Raw genomic sequence first — 21,132 nt, forward strand, 5'->3', positions numbered from 1 at the left:
CTAACCGCCATCCCCACCCCCTGCCTCCCACCCTTCCCCTCCAGATGTGGGCACAGCTGTATTTTTAGAACAGCCAACCACGAGGACATTCTTTCCTTCTAATTAAGATGGATTCAAAGCCCCTATCTGCAATCAGCCCAACTGTTCAGTCCTCAAATATCAAAGGGTGGCCAGGAGGGGCAGTTTAGCTGGTTGTTCCTTGGGATTTTTTCTTTCTTTTGAATCATTATGTTGGAAATGACCCAGAACTGGGGTGGGAGCCAGCTCTGAGAAGGGAGGCGAAGGAAGATTTGGTGCAGAGCCTGCAGGAGCTGCTCCTGGGCCTTGCCCTCCATACCCCTGCCCAGGCTGGGACTGTCCAGCTGGGCTGCAGCACCCCAAGGTTCAGCCCCCATGAGCAAGATCTGTCTGGAGATCAAGAGAGGGCTGGGTTCCTGTCCACAGGATGTCTAGTGCAGGGACAGTTGTTATGATGTCCCCATTCTACAGGTGAGCAGACGGAGGCTGGGAGATGGAAAGTAATTGTTGGAACTGCAGGGGCCCCACTGGCATTAGCTGCAGCCAGTCCTGTGGCTGACCTGCTGTGCTTGGTGGTAACTCAGTGCCCACCCTGGCAGCCTGGTGCCCAAGGTTAGCTGGCATCCTGAGCTCCACCCAGTGCCCCCTCTGGAGGCTCCCAGCATTGGGTAGAGATGCCAGTCCAAGTGGGAAGAACAGGGAAGGCCTCAAGGAGGAGGGGGCTGCCCCCAACCCCACAGTCCTTCCTGAAAACCACAGCTGACAGACGAGGGAGACAGACAGACAGCTGAGAGCTCAGAGAGGAGGCAGTGGGGCCAGAGCAGCTTAGCCCTCTGATGGGGGCAGGCACGTATCTCTATCATCTGTGGTGGGGTCCCACCCACCACTCATAGTGATGGAGGCCTGCTGAGCCCTGTTGGAGAGCCCTGGCTCCAGGGTTTAGGCAACTGCCCAGACCTCTGTCCCACCCGTCATGGAACAGAGAGGGGAGGCACAAAGCGACGCAGAGGCAAGGGGCTGGATGCCAGGCCTCCCAGCTCCCGCCCAAAGCCATGGCGTAACTGGCCGCGCACAGGCTGGGTGCGCAGGATAAAGGAAGCAAAATTACTTGGGATGCGTGGAACAGGGGATGCCTGGGCTCAGCCATGACTCGGCGCCCAGGAGTGCCTGGCACCTGGCGGGGGCCCTGACGTGGGCCTCTGTTTCCCTGCCACCGCGCAGCCCTGGGAGGTCCAGCGACCGCGGCCCCAACTCCCGCAGGCCCGGGCTTTGTCGCCCCCTCGCGGCCGCAGCTGGTCTCGGCGGCGCGGGCGGATAAAGGGAAACTGGCGGGGGCGGCCTGAATGGATCCCCCGTGGGTCTGGAGGCCGAATCCCTGGAGGGCGGCATCCCTGGGCCCGGGTAACGGCAGAGGCATCTTCTGGGGCAGACCTGGGTCGGCCAGGGGGCCCAGCCGCTTCTTTGCGCCTAGGAGCAACGGCGGCTCGGTGGGGCGTGGACACGGTGGAGCCCTCCAGCCAGCTTTGCTCTATCCCTTTAGGTGCGAGCCACGCTGCTCCCTACCTCCTGCTGAGTACCAGGGGTGGGTCCCCCACCTTCCGCTCCCCGCCCTTTCTGGGCCTCAGTTTCCCGGTCTACAGAGAGCCCCCAGCGTGTAGGACCGAGCTCGGGGCGTGGCTCCCACAGTGATGGAGGGGCGTCACGCCCACTTTGGCCACCAGCTGGGAGGTCTTGAGAGCTAGTGGGCATGGGGCCGGCACCCCACCTCCCCTGCCCTCACCTCCACCTTCTCACCGGGAAAACCGAGTGAGTGTGAATCCACGCGGGAAGCCCCATCCGGGAGGCGGAGTCAAGGGCGTTCTTTTCACGCTACCTCGACTCCAGCGGAGCTAACTGGTCAAGCCGCCCCATCCCGCAGGGTCTGTACCGGACTCAGAGATCTGACAGCCTGGCCAGACTCCCACCAGAGCTGTAGGCCCCCACCCCTTGTGGAGTCTCAGGGACTCCTCTGCGAAGGAGCCTGAAGCCACCCACGTGTGGTTTGTTGAGAGGATTAGCCATCAGCCCCTTGGCAGCTACAAACCCTCACGACCTTAACTTTCACATACTCAAGGTTAAGCTCCCAGCTAATGCTTGCCAAGGAGAAACCTCAAGCTTCCTTGTTTCAGGATAATAATTAATGGCCGGGGAGCCCACACACTGGGGGGCAGACGAAGAGTTCAGGCGGCATTTCAGGGAGAACCAAGGTGGGGTGGGGAACCGGGTATTATCACATCATCTCAGTAGATGCAGAAAAGCATGCAGTTAGCAACTGCTAATATTTTATTGCATTTTCCCTTAAAAGTGCATGGTGTTTTGAAGAAACTTTGAAAAGTTCAGATCAGCAAAAATAAAGCAAAAACTAAGCAGGAGCAATAGAGGCACTGCAGTATCCATTCTGGTGTACTCCTATCATAGTCTTTGCTCAGGTGACTTCCTAGGGTCACTGTCAGATCTGTTTCTATGACCACAAATAACATCTTTGGCAAGTCTGGTTTCCATCTGGCCTTAGTCCAACTCCTGGATTCCACGCAGGACCTGGGAAGCCCTGAGAAATAAAAGATTAATCTGGCCCACTGGGCCCTGTGGTTCCTTACCTTACAGGGGCCACTGGGCCGGATTAATATTGGCACATAGGCCGGGCCGCCCTCTCGCGCAACGGATTCCACGGCTGCAATCCGAGACAGGTTCTCCTGTCTGCTTTCCAAGTCACGGGCTCTGCCAGGACGGACAAATGAGAGCACTCCAGGGACTGGTGGGTCTGCCTTTTGTCTCTCTTAATACTGTTCCTCCTCCGGGGAAAGGATGGGGACACCTGTACTGGAGGAGAGTGGGGATGTCTGTGCAGAATCAAGGGCTCTGCCCTCAGAGTGCTTGGGGACGGGGTCCTCCCGGCGACAGGGGCCTCCTTGGCCCTGGTGGCGGGCAAGGGCGCCAGATGAGTGGGAGAGGAGGCCGGGCCGAAGGGCTGGTAGGGGGCTCGAGGGGCGGGGCGCAGGAGGGACCAGCAGGGAGTCACTCTGGAGGCGGCAGCGGGGGAGGGGACGTGGGGACGAGGGGCCAGGGCCGGGATTTCAGGCGAGCCTGGAGCGCGGTGTTTAGAGTTACCGGCCGAGACCTGCGGGGGTGGATGCTGGGGGATGGCCGGGGTGACCTGGGGCCAGAACTCCCTTCCGGTCTGCAGAAATAGGCCCCAGGCTCGGCCGAGTAAGGAGTCAGTGGCCTTTCACCTTCAGAGCTGAGGATAGGAAGGGATGGAGGATGAACAGGAACCGCAGTTACAGCCTCGGACCCAGGTGACGGGCTCGCGGGACCCCCCCCCCACCGCCCCACCCTGCGCAGGCGTCTCGGCCGCACGCTCTGGGCACCACGCGCCGTGCGCGAACCTTCATCTCGCCGAACCTCCCTCAACACCCACTGCGCGTGCGTCCGCCTCCGCCTCGAGATGGGTTTACGCCTCGCTATCGCCCCGCCGCGCATGCGCCTCCCCTTACCCTCCGATCCGCGTTTGGCGAAGGTCTGAATTCCGCCGGCCCCGGCTTCTCAGATGAGGGATTGCGGGCTTGAGTGCACTCTGGAGGGCTCAAAGAAAGCGTCCAGTGTACGAAAGTATCTGGTGCTTGTTTGCACAGTGGAGCTAGGTGCCGGGCCCAGACGAGCTTGAGCAGGGTGAAGTTCACGCTCAGGGATGGGCTGGGGCGAGTGCAAGGTTGCGTGGGGTATCAGCGTGCAGGACTGGCGGAACGGCCGCGTCCCAGGCTAGCGTCCCTCGTGATGCCTGGGCCCTCAGGTCCTCGTGCTGTCTGGGCACGCCCTCAGAGGCAGCAGCCCTTGGGCGCTGCGGTCCTCCCCGCCTCATCCTGTCCTGGGTCTGTTCCCCACCTTCACTCCTCTCCCCAACTTTCATCGCCTTCTCCAGGCTCCCTGACGTCCAGCGTCACCTAGGATGTGGGGTAGCCGGAAGAGCTCGCCCAGACCCGCCCATCTCCCTATCTCTGGGTTCTCCCGCCAGCCTGCACAGATTTCCTTCAGATGCCTGCATGACGCATTCCCTCACCTCCTTCAAGTCTTCGTGCGATGGCCCCTTCTCAGTGCTTATTCCCTGACCACCCTCTACAGACTCTCCCTCTCACCTCTCCCTGCTTTGTCTCTGTTGCGCCCCCCTCCCCCGACATATATCTTCCTTGTTCATTTCGCTGTTGCCTATCTTCCCCCACTGGAAGGGACGTCCCATGACGTCACGGATTTCATCTTTTGTTCATCGCTATATCCCCAGCACCTAGAACTGTAGGTTTATTGCCCATAGTAGGTAGGTTGAATCACTAGGACAGCTCATGTCTGAACCAGTCACCATGACCAGTCACAGGAGGAGACAACCTCAATCTCACGGAAGTAGGTGATTTATGCTGTCCTGGAGACCTGCCAGCACCTTGGCCACATGGGCTCAGTTCACATCAGGCACTGCATGACTTGTGGCTTCCTGTAGATCTGCTATCTCAGTGGAACTCTGCCCTCCACACAGCCCGCATGGAGTGTCCACGTGACTCCAGTGAGACAGGACTTCTGGATTCTGACCTACCTTCCCCATATGGCTTCAGGCTTGGAAGGAAGGTACTTAGACCTTGCAGGGACTGTGAGCAGCCAGGGTGCCAGTCATGGACCAGCCTACAGACCTTTGGCAGGATCCTGCCCTCAGAGCCTCTTCCTCCACCCCCCTGCCCACCCCGACTCCCAGTCCAGTTTCTCACTATGTTCTGGAAGCAGATCTGTCTTTTCCAGCTGTGTCTACCCCCCAGCTCAGTTCCTGGCTGGGACAGGCACTTAGTATTTGCTGGATGAGTAAGTAGCTCTGAGGTCCTGGAAATTCTTCAGAAAGGCCTTAGCCAAACATCCTTGTGCCATGAAATGTGTATTTTAAGTATTTTTTTAAAAAATATAAACATGAACCAGGACTTCATCTTTGGGGGACCCTTTGCCAGAAGAAGAAAATGGTGGTATCGGTTTACTGGGGAAAGATCAGCAATTTTATTTTTGTAAGGTTAACCACTTGGCGACTATCTAGGAGAATATCTGAGGGAAGCTGTTCATTGCTGGGAACTGCTCTTTGGGAGAGCGGAGAGCTTTCAGCTTTCAGCACATACTGAATTTTCAGAGAAAAGTATAAGAGAAAAAATAGAAATAAGATTGTGACCATTAGTTTGTTTTCTGTTTATTTTAGTGGAGGTACTGGGGACTGAACCCAGGACCTCACGCATGCTAAGGATGTGTTCTACCACTTGAGCTATACCTTCCCCAGAAATAAGATTGTGAATCCCTAAAAAAAAATACCAACCTAATGACGGGGTATTGGGGTGCTGAGTCCTCATGGCAGTGTGCCTTAGGGTGTTCTCCCTCCAGCTCTAAGGGTGTCACAGGGGGATGAAAAGCTGCCCATGTTTGTACCAGGTGTGTGTGGTGCATGCATACCTTGGCTGTCCCCCAGCCTGGAGGGACATTATCATCCCCGGGGCCAGCGAGGAAGTGATTCCAAAAAGACAAAGCCCGGGAGCCAGGCTGCTCTCTGCTCCTCCATATGCCCCCAAGTCCCCACATGTGTAGCTCTGTGTGGCCCCATCTCAGCCTCGCTGCAGAACAAGCTAGGAGGGCAGAACTGAAGGCCCAGCCACTCTGTTGGAGACAGTTTCGCTGAAGCGAGTTATTGGGGCTCAGGGGCTCCTGTCCTGCTAAAGGCACAGCTTCAATCCCCTGGGGCTCCAGCTTGGAGCATTGTCCCCCAAGCCGTAGCAAGCATGCCTGGGGCCAGCCCGTCAAGGAGGGCCGGGAACAGCTGCCCATCTCCGGAAAATGCTGCCAGGGGTGGGGTCGGGGTGAGGGGGCAGCGGGATCCTGGACTCAGAGCAGAAGGCTGGGGTGCCTCTGCTACCTGCCAGCCGTGTGATCCAGGCAACTCCTCTCCCCTCTGCCTCGGTTTCTTCATCTGCAAAGTGGAGACATCACTGCCTGGTTCAGAGAGATTGAAATGCTGTGATTGGTTAGTTCCAACCCCGGGAGGGAGGTGGAGGCTGTCGTTGGTCACTCTGTGTCCTCTCCTCTCTTCTCAGTTTCAGGGCTGGGTCCTACTCTTAACCATCTGTGCAGCTGGCATTGGTGGGACTTTCCAGTTTGGCTACAACCTCTCCATCATCAATGCCCCGACCTTGGTATGTACCCTCCGTGCCCACCATCACCATCCCAGTGGGTGCTGAGTGAGGGCCAAGAGCTGCTCTTCAGGCCAGCATCCACTTGGTGGCGCTTTCTCCCATGCATCCACCTCTACTGGGATGTCCCACATGTCCTGTGGGTTCAAACCCAACTCTGCAACCTCCCCTGAAACTCACACGTCCTCCTGGGTCCCTGATGTCAGCAGATGACTTCACCATCTCCCAGTGACTGGGGGTCCACCCTGATTCTGCCCTCCCTCTCTCTGATACCAAGTCCTTCCTAACTACTTCTGCCTTCTAGCCATTTCTCCTCTCATCTCTTCCATGATCCCAGTTCAGACCCCATCTCTCCTGCCTGGATCTCTGGCTCAGCCTCCTCACTGGCCACCCTGCCTTCAGCTTCTCCCCTTCCAGATCTTCTCAAGTTTGATCAAGTCATTCCCCTGCCCAGAAACATTCTGTGGTTCCCCAGTGCCTAAAGGACTAGGACAGACTCATCTACCTGAAGTCCAAGGCCTCCTGGGATCAGAACCTGTCCACCTATCTCCCACCTTCATTCCCCCAACTTTGCTACCAAAGCAGGTTAAATGCAGTTCCTCAAATACGTCCAGCCCTTTCTTGAAGGCTTCTTCTGCTGGGAAGCCCTCTCTGCGCCACCTGCAGGAGCCCCTCAAGGGGCCATCACCTTCCTGAAGCCTTTCTTCCGCAACCCCCAGCTGGAGTCCCCACTCCCTCCCCAGCACCTGATGCTGGCCTAGCCTGTGCCGATGTTCAGTGAGTCCCTGTGGGAAGGATGGCTCTCTCAGCCCCAGTGATGGAAGCCACCTCTAACTCACCTAAGTGAGAAGGGGCAAGTGTCCTGTCACACAGCTGGGAAGGAAGTGGGGCTGCAGGAACCAGGCCCCAGGACAGAAATGGGGCTCACCTGATCCTGTGGGGCCTCATCCTTCTCCCAGGACAGAATAGCAGCTGTCATCAGACTCAGACTGTCCTAGACTGGGAAGCCCCAGACAAAAGTCCTCCCTGGTAGTTCCAGCACAAAGGCTGGGGAAGGCTCTGATTGGCTCGTTTGGATCACATGCCCATTTGGCCAATCACGTGGTCAGGAAAGTGAAGCACTCCTATTGGCCAGGTCTGGGTCAGGTGACCAACTGCATAGGGGCTGTGATTGACAGTGAGAAAGAACCTCCCTCCAAGGGAGGTATGTTAGCACATGGTGGAAGCCGGGGATGGGTGCACATCCTGGGCAGAAACAACTATAGCAGCCCGGTCCCTTGAAGAAAGGATGAAATGGAAGGTTTAGAAAGGGAGGTCTGGGCTCGCTGCATTTGTTCATTTGTTTATTCAGTAAGAGTGTGAGTGTCCACCTCAGTGCAAACTGATGGTGCAAACTGAGAGGGATCTGTCAGCAGCGGAATCCCCTGGACCACCACGAGCCCCTAAAAATGGGACTTTCTTGGCCTCACAGGCTCTCTTTAACCCCTTGAATGGTCACCCTTGAGGATTTGCAGCCAGGGTCAGGGGAGGCTGGCTCTGGTCCCAGCTCCCCGGACAGGTCCTTCCCCCAGAGGGACCTGGCGGGTACCAGGCTAACAGCCAATACCCGGAGTTGGCCTGGGAAGGAGAGGGCTGGCCCGGGCAGGAGAGGGCTGACACTGACATTCATCTCTGACCAAGGGGAGGGTATCTGGGTCTTCCTGAGTGCAGCCATCCCTAACCACGTAGCCTCTGTTCACTGACCTGGAGCAGCAGCTCTGGGGGATGGGGCTCTGGGTGTCCAGACCATGTGGCTGCAACCAGCCCTGACCTGTGGCTGAGGGCAAGTTGTGGGCCTGATTCCCAGTCTTAACAATGAACAGAGAACGTGTATCTAACAGAACACTTCCCAGGGCTTGTCACCATTGGGGTACCCAGGAAACATGCTGCACACTCCAGAAAAGTCACTTGGTTTAGATACCACAAAGGACGATTTTCAAAGGACATGTGGGATGTCGAGGACACACAGGCCAGTGGGAGTGCGGTCATGCAGATTCAGTGTGCCACCTCTACCCCCCAAGGGACACATGGAAGGAGCAGTCATTGAAACCAGATGGGTAAGGCCATGTGGTCTTCACCTCTTTGAGTGGAGCAGTGACGTTTGGTCAGGCTTTGTAGATGGCCTGAGGCAACCTCCCAGGAAGGGAGCCCTGGGGACACACAGCCCTCCTGCCTCCTCTGATGTGGCCCAGGCCAAAAGCAAGGGGACGGGGCTGAGAGTGGACTCAGAGGGGCAAATAGAGACTGACCAGTGCTAAGCTCCAGGAGACACTGTGTTTGAAAGACACGGGCATGGTGCTTTCATGTGCCAGGTGCTCGGGCGAGTTCAGTCCCACCATGGGGAGTAGGGTTGCTCAGGAGACTGCCTGCTGCGCAGAGGCAGGGCCTGGGGGGAGAAGGCCTTTCATGGGGACCCCTAACCCAGGGGTGACTGGCCTCTCTGTCCCCAGTACATTCAGGAATTCACCAATGAGACGTGGCAGATGCGCACCGGCCGGCCACTGCCTGACCACCTGGTCCTGCTGGTGTGGTCCCTCATCGTGTCTCTGTACCCGCTGGGGGGCCTCCTTGGAGCATTGCTTGCTGGGCCCCTGGCCATCACACTTGGAAGGTAAGTGCCGCCCGTGTACCCCTGGAGAGCCCGTTAACGATGCCACCCCAGGCTACAAGCTGAGGGATGGGGGCAGGGTGCCCGGCAGGTCCCCACACAGCCTCCTGCCCTGCCTGCAGTGTCATGTCTCCTCGTGGAGGTGGCAGAGGGAAGAGTCCCGCGCTGTGTGGGAGGGAAGACCCCTGCTTTCTGATTCATGGCTGCCAACACGTGTGGTCTGACTGGGAACAAGCGTTTCCTCCTCGATTTCCCTGTTGGAAGCCAACTGACACAGTTCTGGCGTCCCAAACAGGACAGGCAGATCCTGACCAATTGTGTGAAAAATTGGGGTAATGCAAAGGATGCTGGGCTGCTCGTGGGAGGGAAGGAAGTACTGGAAAGCAGGCCTGAGAGGGGCAGGTCCAAGGTGCTGTGAGGATCCCAACTGCCTGCCCCAGCATGGCCTTTCCTCCTGGGAGGCCGCCTTCAGGGCATCGACTCCAACCACATCCCTCCGCCAGCATCTTCACTGAGCTCGGAATCCAGGAAGACGGGTTGCTATGGACCACCTTGGGTCACTTGCCTGCAGCTGTGACCCAGCAGGGGCGAAGGGAAGCGGGGCGGAAAAACTAACGGCTCCCATGGGCCACCCCTCGGCTGGCCACCCAGCATGTGTGGACACCTTTCTCCCATGTATTTGGTTCCCTACATGCCCCTCCTAATGTTACTCGGCCACCTGCCGGATGTGCATTCCCCTCTTCCTGAGATCATTCAGGGCACAGCCGCCAGGGCCAACACAACACGTGTTCTTCCCGAGCTCAGGGATTCTGAGTGATGACCACTCTGCCCGCCCTGCGGCGAGCCTCTTGATATTCTGCAATCTACACATTTAATGGTAAATTTAACTGCCCTCAAGACACCTGGGAGGAGGGAAAAAGGAGAAAGAGTAGGGAAAAAACTAATCGAGGAAGAGGAAACTCACGGTGACTTTCATTTAAAGCATATGACCCAAAGCCTGGAAACACAGGTAGAGGGGCTGCTCCTTGGTGTTGGACTGGTCATGCTGTCGCCGGTGACTTCCATCCTCCGGTTTTCTGCTCTTGTCTTGGGTCAACATGTCCACTGACTGAGGCTCTTTGCCTGTTGGGGTGACCCCAGTCTTCATGCTTGAGTGGGAGCAGTGACTGATGTCACACCTGAAGGCCATCTGCTTCTGGATGATGGGGTTCCTAACGCAACACTGAGTTCCATGGGCACCTGTCCTTCCTCTTTCACTGATGGAACCTCCTTTGTTGGATGCAGAATTGCACAGGTATCACGCTGGTGTGTTTAACAGGAGTATCTGTTAGGATGTCTCAACTTCTAGTGACAGAAAATCAGGACTCAGTTGGCTAAAACAACAGCCAAACACCCAAGTCTGGTGTGGATTCTCCTCTTGGGCCCAATGAGAAGCCAGGAGTTGTTTCTGATTAAGAGGAGAGTAAATCGCTGAAGTGGTGGCTTTGCTCAGAAACTTTGGTCTTGCACTGTGATTCTCCTTGGAGGCAGCCACCTGGGCACTTGGAGCACCTTAGTCTCCCAGGTCTAGACGATCGAGGAGCAGAGCATCCCACAGTAGGTTTAGACCCCCTAGAGAATACTCCATCAAAACTTCCAGGTTTGCAAGTCACCCAGTGGAAGTGTGGGATCACGACACTCAGGGTGGAACAGGCTGCCTCCAGTGGCACCTTACCGAGGCATCGAGTGTCCTTTCAGCATAAAGTATCAAAGTAGTGGGCCAGAGGGATGCCTGAAGGATGGGTGGCTCCTGGTGGAGCAGATGGGGGTGGCCCTGAGCTGGAGAGCTGGCATCCCCTTAGGGAGGTTGGTATCGGTGCAGTACTGACTTGCCCGTGGAAGCTACATGTTTCTGGTGTTGTCTGTGTCCTGAAATCCAGCAAAATGCATTCGCCAGAGAAATAGCCACAATCTAAGTCCTTTGTTAATTTATACGAGTGAAGAGCCGTATATGGCTTATTAGGCACCGTGGGAGTTACCGCCAGATAGCGTTTGTTACGGTCAACTGTCATCCGCCGTCCTCCAGACACAGGTGGTCTGAGCGTTGGCTCATCTGTTGATGGGGGCAGGGCCGTGTCCTGCTCTGGCTCGGTTCCCTGTGGCTACAGCCAGCTGTATGATCTACTGTGCGCTCTCCTGAGTGGCCTGCCGGACAGCGCCTCCAAGCCCAGTGTCTGGAGCCCACAGCTGCTGTTCCCTGCGCCCCCTCCTTGATTTGCCATCTGTCCCATCAGGAAGGAGTATGCCTCTCGGGGCATCCCACGAGTGACCCTAAGTACAGTGGCCAGTGTCATTTCTGTCCATGTGGCTTAAACTACTGATGCCGTCCCCGCACACACACTGGTCTGATCAGGGCCCCCCGATTCCCAGGGTCCCCTTGGGACTGAACCAAACCTCTCTCCTTGTGTTTGGCTTCCCCAAGGAAGAAGTCCCTGCTGGTGAATAACATCTTTGTGGTGGCCGCAGCGACCCTGTTTGGCTTCAGCCGCAGGGCCGGGTCCTTTGAGATGGTCATGCTGGGAAGGCTGCTGGTGGGAGTCAGCGCAGGTACCGGGCGGGGGTGTCTCCTCCTGCCTCCCTGTTCCTCTTCTTCATGCGTTCCCTCTACTCCCTTCATTCCTTCCTTTATCCTCTTTGTTCATTGATTTCTTTTCCATCCGTGCCCACCTTTTTTTTTTTTTTTGCAGAATGATTAAATATGGTGCATCTTAATAGACACTTAAAGTGGGTACAGCCCACACTCCAGGGAAAAGGGACCGGGTCAGACTTTGTCTTTGTGCCTGGAGTCCGAGCACAGAAGGGATCCCTCCCTAAGTGTTTGTAGGAAGAACAGGGGCACCTCCAAGAGTCTGGGGCCATCAGCTTACCCACCTTCCTCCTGGCTGCCCCCACCCAGTGCTTGGAGAGAGGCAGGACCTTGTTGAGGGTTGTTTCCAGACCCCAGGCCAGGGAGGGGATGGAGCCGCACACCCCACCTGCCGTGTTCCCAGCTGGAAGACGCCCCAATACAATGGCCTCCCACTTTCTTGCTAGGTGTCAGCATCTGGGGTGGGCGGTGGGAGATACTGTCCAGCTGTTTTCCCACTGGCTGCCTGGGTGCCAGAAGCCTCCCTGGGGAAGCTGGGATGAGGGGGGACCCTCCAGGGATAGTTGAGGTGAGAGGTGAGAGCTGGGACAGCTGGGGAGCATCCACTCCCTCAGAGCCCCCCACATTCCTTCCGCTGACTGTGACCGGGGCTAAAAAGTGCTGGAACTGTGAGGTGGGAGCTGATCTGAGGACTTCTCTCTCAGAAGTCCTGGGTGGGGGGCTGGCATCCTGCTGGCCCTCCAGCAGCTGGAGAGGAACCCTTCCGAGTGTAGGGACTGAGGGAGCAGCACTCATGCTGGGATCCCGTAGGGGAGGGGCAGGTGGCACTGAGGAGGCGGCAGGAGAAGCAGGCCTGTGGCTGACCGTCTGTTGCACATGCGTCCAGGTGTAAGCATGAACGTCCAGCCCATGTACCTGGGGGAGAGTGCTCCCAAGGAGCTCCGAGGAGCTGTGGCCATGACCTCAGCCATCTTCACCGCCCTGGGAATCGTGATGGGTCAGGTGGTCGGACTCAGGTAAGTGCCCCTCGCCGGGCACTGAGAGATTAGAGGGGTCCAGGAAAAGCCCTTCTTTGCCTAAATTTTTCTCCCACCTCCCAAGGAGATTAAGGCGTTGCTTCCTTGTACTCAGGCATTGAAGCCCTGTCCACGGGCCTCTGGCTGGTACACAGAACACTTATCGGTCAGCCGCACTTCGTGTGCATCTGCCTCTTCTGGCCTCTCCAGATCGCGGAGCAAAGAATGGGTCTGGACAGAGGAGAGGGTGCAGGTTTCGGCTTTTAAAGGGAGCATCCCGGGAAAGAGGGGTGAGGGCAGAGCCTGGAGCCCTGGGAAGAGCCCTGGGGAGAGTAGCTGCAAGGGATGAGGTAGGGCCATGCCCCTGCCCTCTCTCATGTCCCCACCTGGGGGGTCCAGGCCCAGAGCCGTTAGGAGGAGGCACAGAGTAACACAGACCCTCTGTCCTTAGTGGGGCAGGCAGTAGGGAGCAGGACTCCAGTAAGGAGGCGTCTGGCTCAGCCTCTCCTCTGTCTCCCCAGGGAGCTCCTGGGTGGCCCGCAGGCCTGGCCCCTGCTGCTGGCCAGCTGCCTGGTGCCTGGGGCCCTCCAGCTGGCCTCCCTTCCCCTGGTCCCCGAGAGCCCGCGCTACCTCCTCATTGACCGTGGAGACTCTGAGGCTTGCCTGGCAGGTGAGTCCCTGACCTCAGGCCCCAGACCACCCTAGGCCATGGTGTACATCTGGCCAGAGCATGTGGGTCCTCAGGTCTCAGGTTTCATTTATTCAGGACAAAACTATCCCTCTTTTTGTGCCTCAGTTTCATCATCTATCCATCCCTTCGAAACTATTTATCAAGGGGCTGTGCTAAATGCCAAGGCAATGGGCTGGAACAGACTCAGCCTCTGCCATCTGGGAACCCAGGGTGGAGCAGAGGAAGAACCCCCCAACCCCAGACATGCGAGAGGATGAAACACCAAGCAAGACCTCAAGGGCCCAGTGCTGGCTGGGCTGAGGTTCTCTGTCAGCTGTGGTTCCAGTGATGATGCCCAAGGAACACCCCCAAAGCTCTGGCTGAAAACAGCAATCAGTGCCTGCATCTGCAACTCATGTGCTGCCTGGGCTGGCTGCCCGTCCCTGCCCATCTTGGCTGGGCTGGCTTACGGTGCCAGGGGTCAGCTAAGAGTCGGCCAGTTGCAGCTGGTCTGGGCTGGAGGCGTTCAGCTCTGCTGCACATGCCCCCCTCCCACTCTTGGTACCATTGGACCAGCCCAGGAATGCTGTTATGATGGTGGCAGAGGTGTGAGAAGGCAAACCCAGCCGCATAAGCACTTTTCAGACCTTTGGCCCCTCATGCCCACTGTTGAGCGTGAGGGGCCAGAGTCACATCATTGACCCCGAAGTCCAGAGATGGGAAAATCCATGGCATCTCCACTCGCATGGCAAGCGGCATAGGTTTGGGGGGGGGTGAAGACCAGGGCCCACTAATTTATTCTTCCCAGCTTGCCATGGTGACCACTGTTACTATTCATGTCCCTCCCTGTGCAGAACATGCTTATGTCATCCTGGAAACACCCCCGCCCCCAGAGTCTCAAGCAATCATGGCCTCAGGCTTGTAATCTAGGATCTTAAGATCATATCAAGTCTGTATGTCCCTTTTCTTGATCCAGAGACCTAGGAAATAAAAACCCAAGTCTTCTGCCCCTCCCACACTTAGCAGACACTGGTGAAAGTGGGCTGGTGTAACCAGAATGAACCTTATTCTCCAAAAAAGGGTGGCAAAGAGGTAGAGAGCAGTCCTCTGCCTACAGCAATGCTGAGTGCCCCTGGGCAAACTGCCTTGGGGTGGGGAGTTGCCCTCCATTAAGCCCTGGCTCCACCCCCTAGGAGGGGCTTCCCAGGCCCTGGTTCCCGCAGCTTCTTGGTCCTGCCCTTGGAGATATCCTTCATTTTCCATCACCTTCCTTGACCCCTGAAGAGGGCACTGGAAAATGTACGTATAGAAAGCTGGTCTTCACATTTCAAACCACCTTAGTGTCTTTTCAACTGGCAGAGCTTTTTGTCAATACAGCTTTCTCCAAAACGATGTGAATTTTCTGAACATTTGGTTTATGTGCCAAGAGCCACATCCATAATTCTTTTTGAGACATGCTTCTCTCTTAATCACTGGAATTTGGGAGTATGCCGGGCTGCTCTGGCCCAAGACTCTTAAGCCTCTGTGATGCCCCTCTTTCCAGCCATGAGGGTCTGTGAGGCGCTGCGTTAAGCCCCACCCTTGGTTTAGTCTTTACCCTTAGTCCAGGGCTTACTGGCAGTGTTCTGGATTTAATCTTGGCTCTCACGCGGTAACTTAATTTAGGACTCTTGCTAGTTGGAGAAGCTAGAGATGAGAAACAGGTTTGTTTTTTCTTTCTTCTTTAACTAACCTAGAAAGGTCTGGAAGAAGTTACATTTAATTAAATTGTGTTTCCTCTGAGGGTCTTTTTGAGCTTAGGATTTCATTACAGTCAGCTTAGACTACTTAGCTAAAAGCAGCCAGCTCATGCTTTTGACACTCAGGATCTCTTCCCAGGTCCAGAAGTTCATTAGGTCTGTTTTTTCTCTTCCCCGCTTCTGCCCTGCACACAGGAGCATCATTCTTCCAGCCTCCTCCCCATTCTCTGCCTGGTCTGGGAACCAACACTGTGTATCACAGGCCCGAGTTAAGGTGGCACCTACTCTGGGTACCAGTTTTCTCTTGCTGCCTAACAATCACATCTCAGGGGCAGAGCAGGGAAGCCATTACTTAGCTCAAGCCTCTGCGAGTTCTCGAGGGTGGCTGATGAAGGGTGGGTCCGGCTGGAGGCTCTGCTCATGTGGGTCAGTGGGGCATAGGCTGACTTAGGAATGTCCCAGCTGGGCCATTTCTGCTTCTTCCTGGGACCAGAGGGCTAGCCCTGCCACAGGTTTTTACAGTAATGACAGAAGAGCAAGTAGAAAGATCCAGGACTCTGAAGGCTTGGGCTGGAACAGGCAGGACGCCTGGTGAGAGTGTCATGAGGCAGAGCCCAGCGCCACGGGGCGGGTGTGTACATGCCCCCTTAGTGACAGTAACTGCCAAATCCCATAGCAAGAGACACGGATGCAGGGAGGGGTGGAGAACTGGGACGCCAGTGGCAGTCTGTCGAAATTGTGGTGTCCTGAGTGGTGTACCCGCAGAACCTCGAGTTGTTAAAGTCCCCTCTGGTCCGTGATAATGGGAAACGACGGGGCCAGGAAGAGCACCCCCATCCAACCAAGGGAGTCCCTGGAAGGAGAAAGGAGGTGGGCACGGGGAGCTCACTGTGGGAGCCTCAGAGGGGCCAGGGGCCGGGGGCTGGGAACTCAGCCTCCTCTGCCCCTGCCCCCTTCCCCAGCGCTGCAGCGGCTGCGGGGCCCCGCGGACCTGGCCGGGGAGCTGGCGGAGCTGGAGCAGGAGCGCGCCGCCTGCCGGGGCCGGCGCGCGCGGCGCCCGTGGGAGCTGTTCGGGGACCGCGCGCTGCGGAGGCAGGTGGCGAGCCTGGTGGTGCTGGGCGGGGCCATGGAGCTGTGCGGGAACGACGCGGTGAGCCCTCCCGGCTCCCGGCCGGGGTAGGCGGCGGGGGTGGGGAGGTAGAGGAGGGCTGCGGGCCGAGGGTGGGGGAGCCCGCGCGCAGCCGCCCCTCGCCCGCGCCCGCAGGTGTACTCCTACGCGTCGGCGATGTTCGTCCAGGCGCGAATCCCCCCGGAGAAGGTCCAGTACGCGGTCATCGGGACCGGGGGCTGCGAGCTGCTGGCGACGCTGGTCAGCGTGAGTCTGGCTCCGGGCCGACCGCCCCCCACCTCCACCGCCTAGCCCTGCGGCGGACCCTCGGGGTGCCAAGCCACTTCCACTTCAGCTCACTCCGTTAAAATGCCGCGAGTTAGTGAGCACATATTAAGCACCTGCTGTTTGCCGGGCACTCACATCACCATCTTGAGATGGGGAAACTGAAGTTGAGTGACCGAGGTCCTCTGGAAAATTCATATCTTAATCCCCTGAAGCAGTAAACTGCTCCTGGCCCCCCACCCTCACCCCAGCTTCCTCTTGGGGCCCCTCCCCACTGCCTGCCCCCGGACCCAGGGACCGTGGCCCGTGCAGGTCAGTCAGGTTGGGCTCCTTTCCTTTGCAGTGTGTGGTCATCGAGAGGGTGGGCCGGCGGGTGCTGCTGATGGGGGGCTACTGCCTGATGACCTGCTGGGGGAGCGTCTTCACGGCAGCCCTGTGCCTGCAGGTAGCTGGGCGGGGATGTGAGCTGGGTGGCAGTGTGTGCGGCCTCCCATCTCCCCTCAGCACCCCTCCTTTGCCGCAGAGCTCCTTCCCCTGGATGCCCTACCTGGCCATGTCCTGCATCTTCGCCTTCATCCTCAGCTTTGGCATCGGCCCCGGTGAGTGGGCCCAAGGGCTCCAGGCTTTGGGCCTTGCGGAAGGAGCAGGCTATCTGGGCGAAGGCTGGGCGGGTGTGAATGTGCCAGCTTGCGCCCCTGCCCCACTCAACTGTACAGGCTTTGGGGAGAGAATGGGCGCAGGAGGAGCGCCCCCGAGAGGCCCCACTTTCCTGTCTGGGGCCAGGTGGTGGGAAGGCAGGCCTGAAAGCCCTAGCTGGCAGGCTTCTGTCCCCATCCCCACTCCTCCTTCCAGCCGGAGTGACCGGGATCCTGGCCACCGAGCTCTTTGACCAGATGGCCAGGCCTGCTGCCTACATGGTTTGTGGAGTGCTCATGTGGACCATGCTCTTCCTGGTCGGGCTGGGATTCCCCTTCATCATGGTAGGTGCCCCCTCCCCTCCCCTGGCCCTGTCAGCTTGAGAAAGGGTAGGGTGGTGTGGGGAGGTGGGAGGGGTGGTCCCATGAGGGAGGAAGGGGAGGGGCTCCATCCAGGGAGTCTGAGACCAGAAGGGATGGGGCTTATCTGAACGGAGAGGGTCAGGTCCTTCATCCGGACCTGTCTGGGGCTGAATGGGCCGCACCAGGTCTCGGGTCTCTCTGAACCCACAGGAGGGCCTGTCCCACTTCCTCTACGTGCCTTTCCTCTGCGTCTGTGTCTGTGCGGCCGTCTATACTTTCTTCTTCCTCCCGGAGACCAAAGGCAAGACCTTCCTGGAGATCTCTGAGGAATTGTACAGACTCAACTTCCCCGGGTGGAGCCAGAGCCCCATGTGGAGGGGCCCGGAGGTCGTCCAGTCCACAGAGCTCTAGCCCGAGGGTGTGGCTGGGCCCAGCCAGCTGCTCCTCTCTCTGGCCTCCACTTACCAGCTCCGGCATCCCCTTGTTTCTTGAGTGCTCACTGAGCACCTGCTCTGTGCAGGCGGGGTGCTGAGCCCTCAGGGGTGAGCTAGAGAGATGGGGTCTGGGACTTCTTGTCTAGAGGCCATTGACAGGAAACCAATAAACAACATCATGGCAAACTTGGAGATATGCAGTAGAAGAAAATACAGGTTGCAAAGAGTGTATAGAGCAGGGGTTGTTGGAGAGGGGTGTGGTCAGGGAAAGATTTTCCAAGGAATTGAGTTTTTAAAAGTCAACTTGATGGAGGTGTAATTTACATATAATAAAATATATCCAGAGTAACCAACCATACATTTATTTGATGAGTTTGACAGGTGTCCATACCCAGGAACTATCATCGTAGTCAAGGTAGAACATTCACATTGTCCCTACAGTCCCCTTGTGCCCCTTTGCAATCAGTATCCCACCCCATCCCAGGCCCCAGGCAACCGTGTGTGGACCTACCTTCTATCACTGTAGGTTCAGAATGTGATATGATTCCACACCATATGCGTGCATTTCTGTCTGGCTTTGCTCCTGATAAAGTCATGCATGTTGCTGCATGTATTAGCAAATGTTCCTTTATGTGGTTGAGTAGTATTCTGCCATATGGATATACCATAATTTAACCCATTTCCCTGTTGGTGGACATTTGGGCTGTTTCTGATTGTTGGCCATTATGAATAAAACTGCTATGAACATTCCCCTACAAGTTGTGTAGACATACACTTTCATTTCTTTTGAGTAAATGAATTACTGAGTTTAATATGAATGGATGTTTAACTTAGAAGAAACTTTTCCAAAGTGATCATACCTTGGAAAAGTTTTACACTCCCACTAGCAATGGATGAGCGTTCCAGATGCTCCAAATCCCCATCAGCACTCAGCACTGTCAGTCTTTTTCATTTGGACATTTTGCTGAGTGTCGGGGGGAGGATATAGCTCAGTGGTAGAGCACGTGCTTAGCATGCATAAAGTCCTGGGTTCAATCCCCGGTACCTCCATTAAAAAAAAACCTAATTACCTCCCCCCTCCAAACAAAAATAAGACAACACAAACAAACAAAAAAAGTTCGACATATTGCTGAGTGTGCAGTGGCATCTCTGCTTTAATTGGGGTATTTCCCTGATGGCTGATAATGTTGAGCATCCTTTCGTGTGGTAATATGACCATCCACATATCTTCTTCTGTGAAGAATCTGTTCAAAGCTTTTGTCCACTATTTTTTTAAAAAGATTTTTTTTAAGAGTAGTTTTTTTTTGTAGGGGGAGGTAACTAGGTTTAGTTATTTATTTATTCTTAGAGGAAGTACTGGGGATTGAATCTAGGACCTCATGCATGCAGGGAGGGCACAGCTCAGTGGTAGAGCACCTGCTTAGCATGCACGAGGTCTTGGGTCCAGTCCCTAGTCCCTCTACTAAAAAAACAAACAAACAAAACAAAAACAGGACCTCATGGTAGCATGAGTGCTTAGCATGTACTCTACCATTTGAGCTATACCCTCCCCGCTAAGAGCAGTTTTAATTTCACAGCAAAATTGAGAGGAAAGTACAGAGATTTCCCGTGTGTCCCCTGCCCCCACCCATGCATAGCCTCCCCTGTTATCAACAACCCCCACCAGAGTAGGGACATTACAATCCATGACCCTACATTGACATGTCATTATTACCCGAAGTCCATGGTTTACATCAGGGTTCACTCCTGTTGTTGTATGTTCTGTGGTTTTGGACAAAAGTACAATGACGTGTATCCACATTATAGTATCACAATGAGTATTTTCCGTGCCCTAAAAATCCTCTCTGTTCTCTGGGTCTGCTGTTTCCTGATTCGCTCCCCAACCCCAACCTTTGGGACCACTGAACTTTTTACTGTCCCTACAATTTTGCTTTCTCTGGAACATCATATAGTTGGAATCACACAGTATGTCCCCTTTTCAGACTGGCTTCTTTTACTTAGTAATATGCACTTACATTTCTTCCATGTGTTTTCATCACTTAATAGTTCATTTCTTTTTACACTGAGTAAAATTCCATTGTCTGGATATACCAAAGTTTATTCACCTACTGAAGGACATCTTGGTGGTTTTGGCAATTATGAATAAATATGCTATGCGTTTTGTGAGGACATACATTTTCACCTCCTTTGGATAAATACCAAGGAGCATGATTACTGGGTCATAGGGTAAGAGTGCATTTAGTTTTGTAGGAAACTGCTGAACTGTCTTCCAAAGTGGCTGCACTATTTTGCATTCCCACGAGCAATCATGAGAGTTCCTGTTTCTCCACATCCTCACCAGCATTTGATGTTGTCAGTGTTTTGGATTTTGGCCATTCTAACAGGTGTGTAGTTGTATCTCATTGTTTTAACTTGCATTTCCCTGATGACATACAATGTGGAGCATCTTTTCGTATGCTTATTTGCCATCTGTGTATCTTCTCTGATGTGAGTCTGTTAAAAATCTTTGGCCCGTTTTAAAAATCAAGTTGTCTGTTTTCTTATTGTTGAGTTTTAAGAGTTCTTTGTATATTTTGGATAACAATCTTTGATCAGATTCATATTTTGCAAATTGTTTTCTCCCAGTCTGTGTCTTGTCTTCTCTTTCTCTTGACTGTGTCTTCCACAGAGCAGACGTTTTTGATTTTAAAGAAGTTCAACTTATCAGTTCTTTCTTTCCTGGATCTTGCCCTTGGTGTTAAATCTAAAAAGTCATCACCAGATCTATAGCCATCTAGTTTGTCTCCTAGTGTCTACCATTTTTCATTGGGTCCTTTGTCTTTTTTTTTGAGTCATAGGCATTTTTTATACATTCTGGAGGCCAGTACTATGTCAGATATATGTATTTCAAGTGTTTTCTGACAATCTGTATGTTTTATGTTCTTAACAGTGTCTTGGAAAGAGCAGAAATTTGTAATTTGATAAAGCCCACTTAGTTGTTTTGATTTTTTATGCATTTTGTGTCCTAAGACAGCTTTACCTGTCCCAACACTGCAGAGATTTCCTTCCAGACATTCCAGATGCTTTTACATTTATGTGGATGATCAGTTTGTGTTAATTGTGAGTGTGGGAGATAAGAGTGGAGTTTTATTTGCTTATTTTTAATGGAGGTCCAGTTGTCTGGTACCACTTGTCAAAGAGCCCATCTTTTTCCCATTGAGTTACCTTGACTTCTAGGTCAAAAAAAATTGACCATTGTTGTAGCATAAAGAACTTGCCTTGCAGGCAGCAGGGAATCCCTGAAGGTTGGGGAAAACCAAGCACCCAGAGAGGGACAAGGACACTGGGGGCTGAGCCCCTCCCCATGGCCCTGGAA

At 55.0% G+C, this 21,132-nt stretch overlaps 1 protein-coding gene and 1 long non-coding RNA gene across 2 annotated transcripts; one reads left to right on the forward strand and one right to left on the reverse strand.

Annotated features, from left to right (window-relative positions):
• Positions 1–2,322: 2,322 nt before the first annotated feature.
• LOC140690839 (uncharacterized) lies at positions 2,323–3,375 on the reverse strand. Its single transcript, XR_012066160.1, has 2 exons — positions 3,288–3,375; positions 2,323–2,605 (listed from the first exon to the last, which is right to left on the reverse strand). It is a non-coding gene; the product is annotated as an uncharacterized lncRNA (long non-coding RNA).
• SLC2A11 (solute carrier family 2 member 11) lies at positions 2,748–17,854 on the forward strand. The gene is made up of 12 exons (XM_072952890.1): positions 2,748–2,812; positions 6,159–6,257; positions 8,744–8,904; positions 11,363–11,487; positions 12,414–12,543; positions 13,065–13,213; positions 15,915–16,102; positions 16,217–16,327; positions 16,689–16,790; positions 16,869–16,944; positions 17,198–17,325; positions 17,554–17,854. The coding sequence occupies exons 1-12, from the start codon at positions 2,792–2,794 to the stop codon at positions 17,752–17,754; spliced, it is 1,491 nt and encodes a 496-aa protein (XP_072808991.1). The 5' UTR covers positions 2,748–2,791; the 3' UTR covers positions 17,755–17,854.
• Positions 17,855–21,132: the final 3,278 nt, after the last annotated feature.

This window comes from Vicugna pacos, chromosome 32 (assembly GCF_048564905.1).
Source record: "Vicugna pacos chromosome 32, VicPac4, whole genome shotgun sequence".
Lineage (NCBI taxonomy): Eukaryota > Metazoa > Chordata > Mammalia > Artiodactyla > Camelidae > Vicugna > Vicugna pacos.

Excerpts from the sequence above, each read along its gene's own strand:
- SLC2A11 (XM_072952890.1), top strand. The coding sequence starts at position 2,792 with ATGAGAGCACTCCAGGGACTG. Across the intron at positions 6,258-8,743 it reads TCATCAATGCCCCGACCTTG|TACATTCAGGAATTCACCAA; the intron begins GTATGTACCCTC and ends CTCTGTCCCCAG. Across the intron at positions 12,544-13,064 it reads GGTCAGGTGGTCGGACTCAG|GGAGCTCCTGGGTGGCCCGC; the intron begins GTAAGTGCCCCT and ends CTGTCTCCCCAG.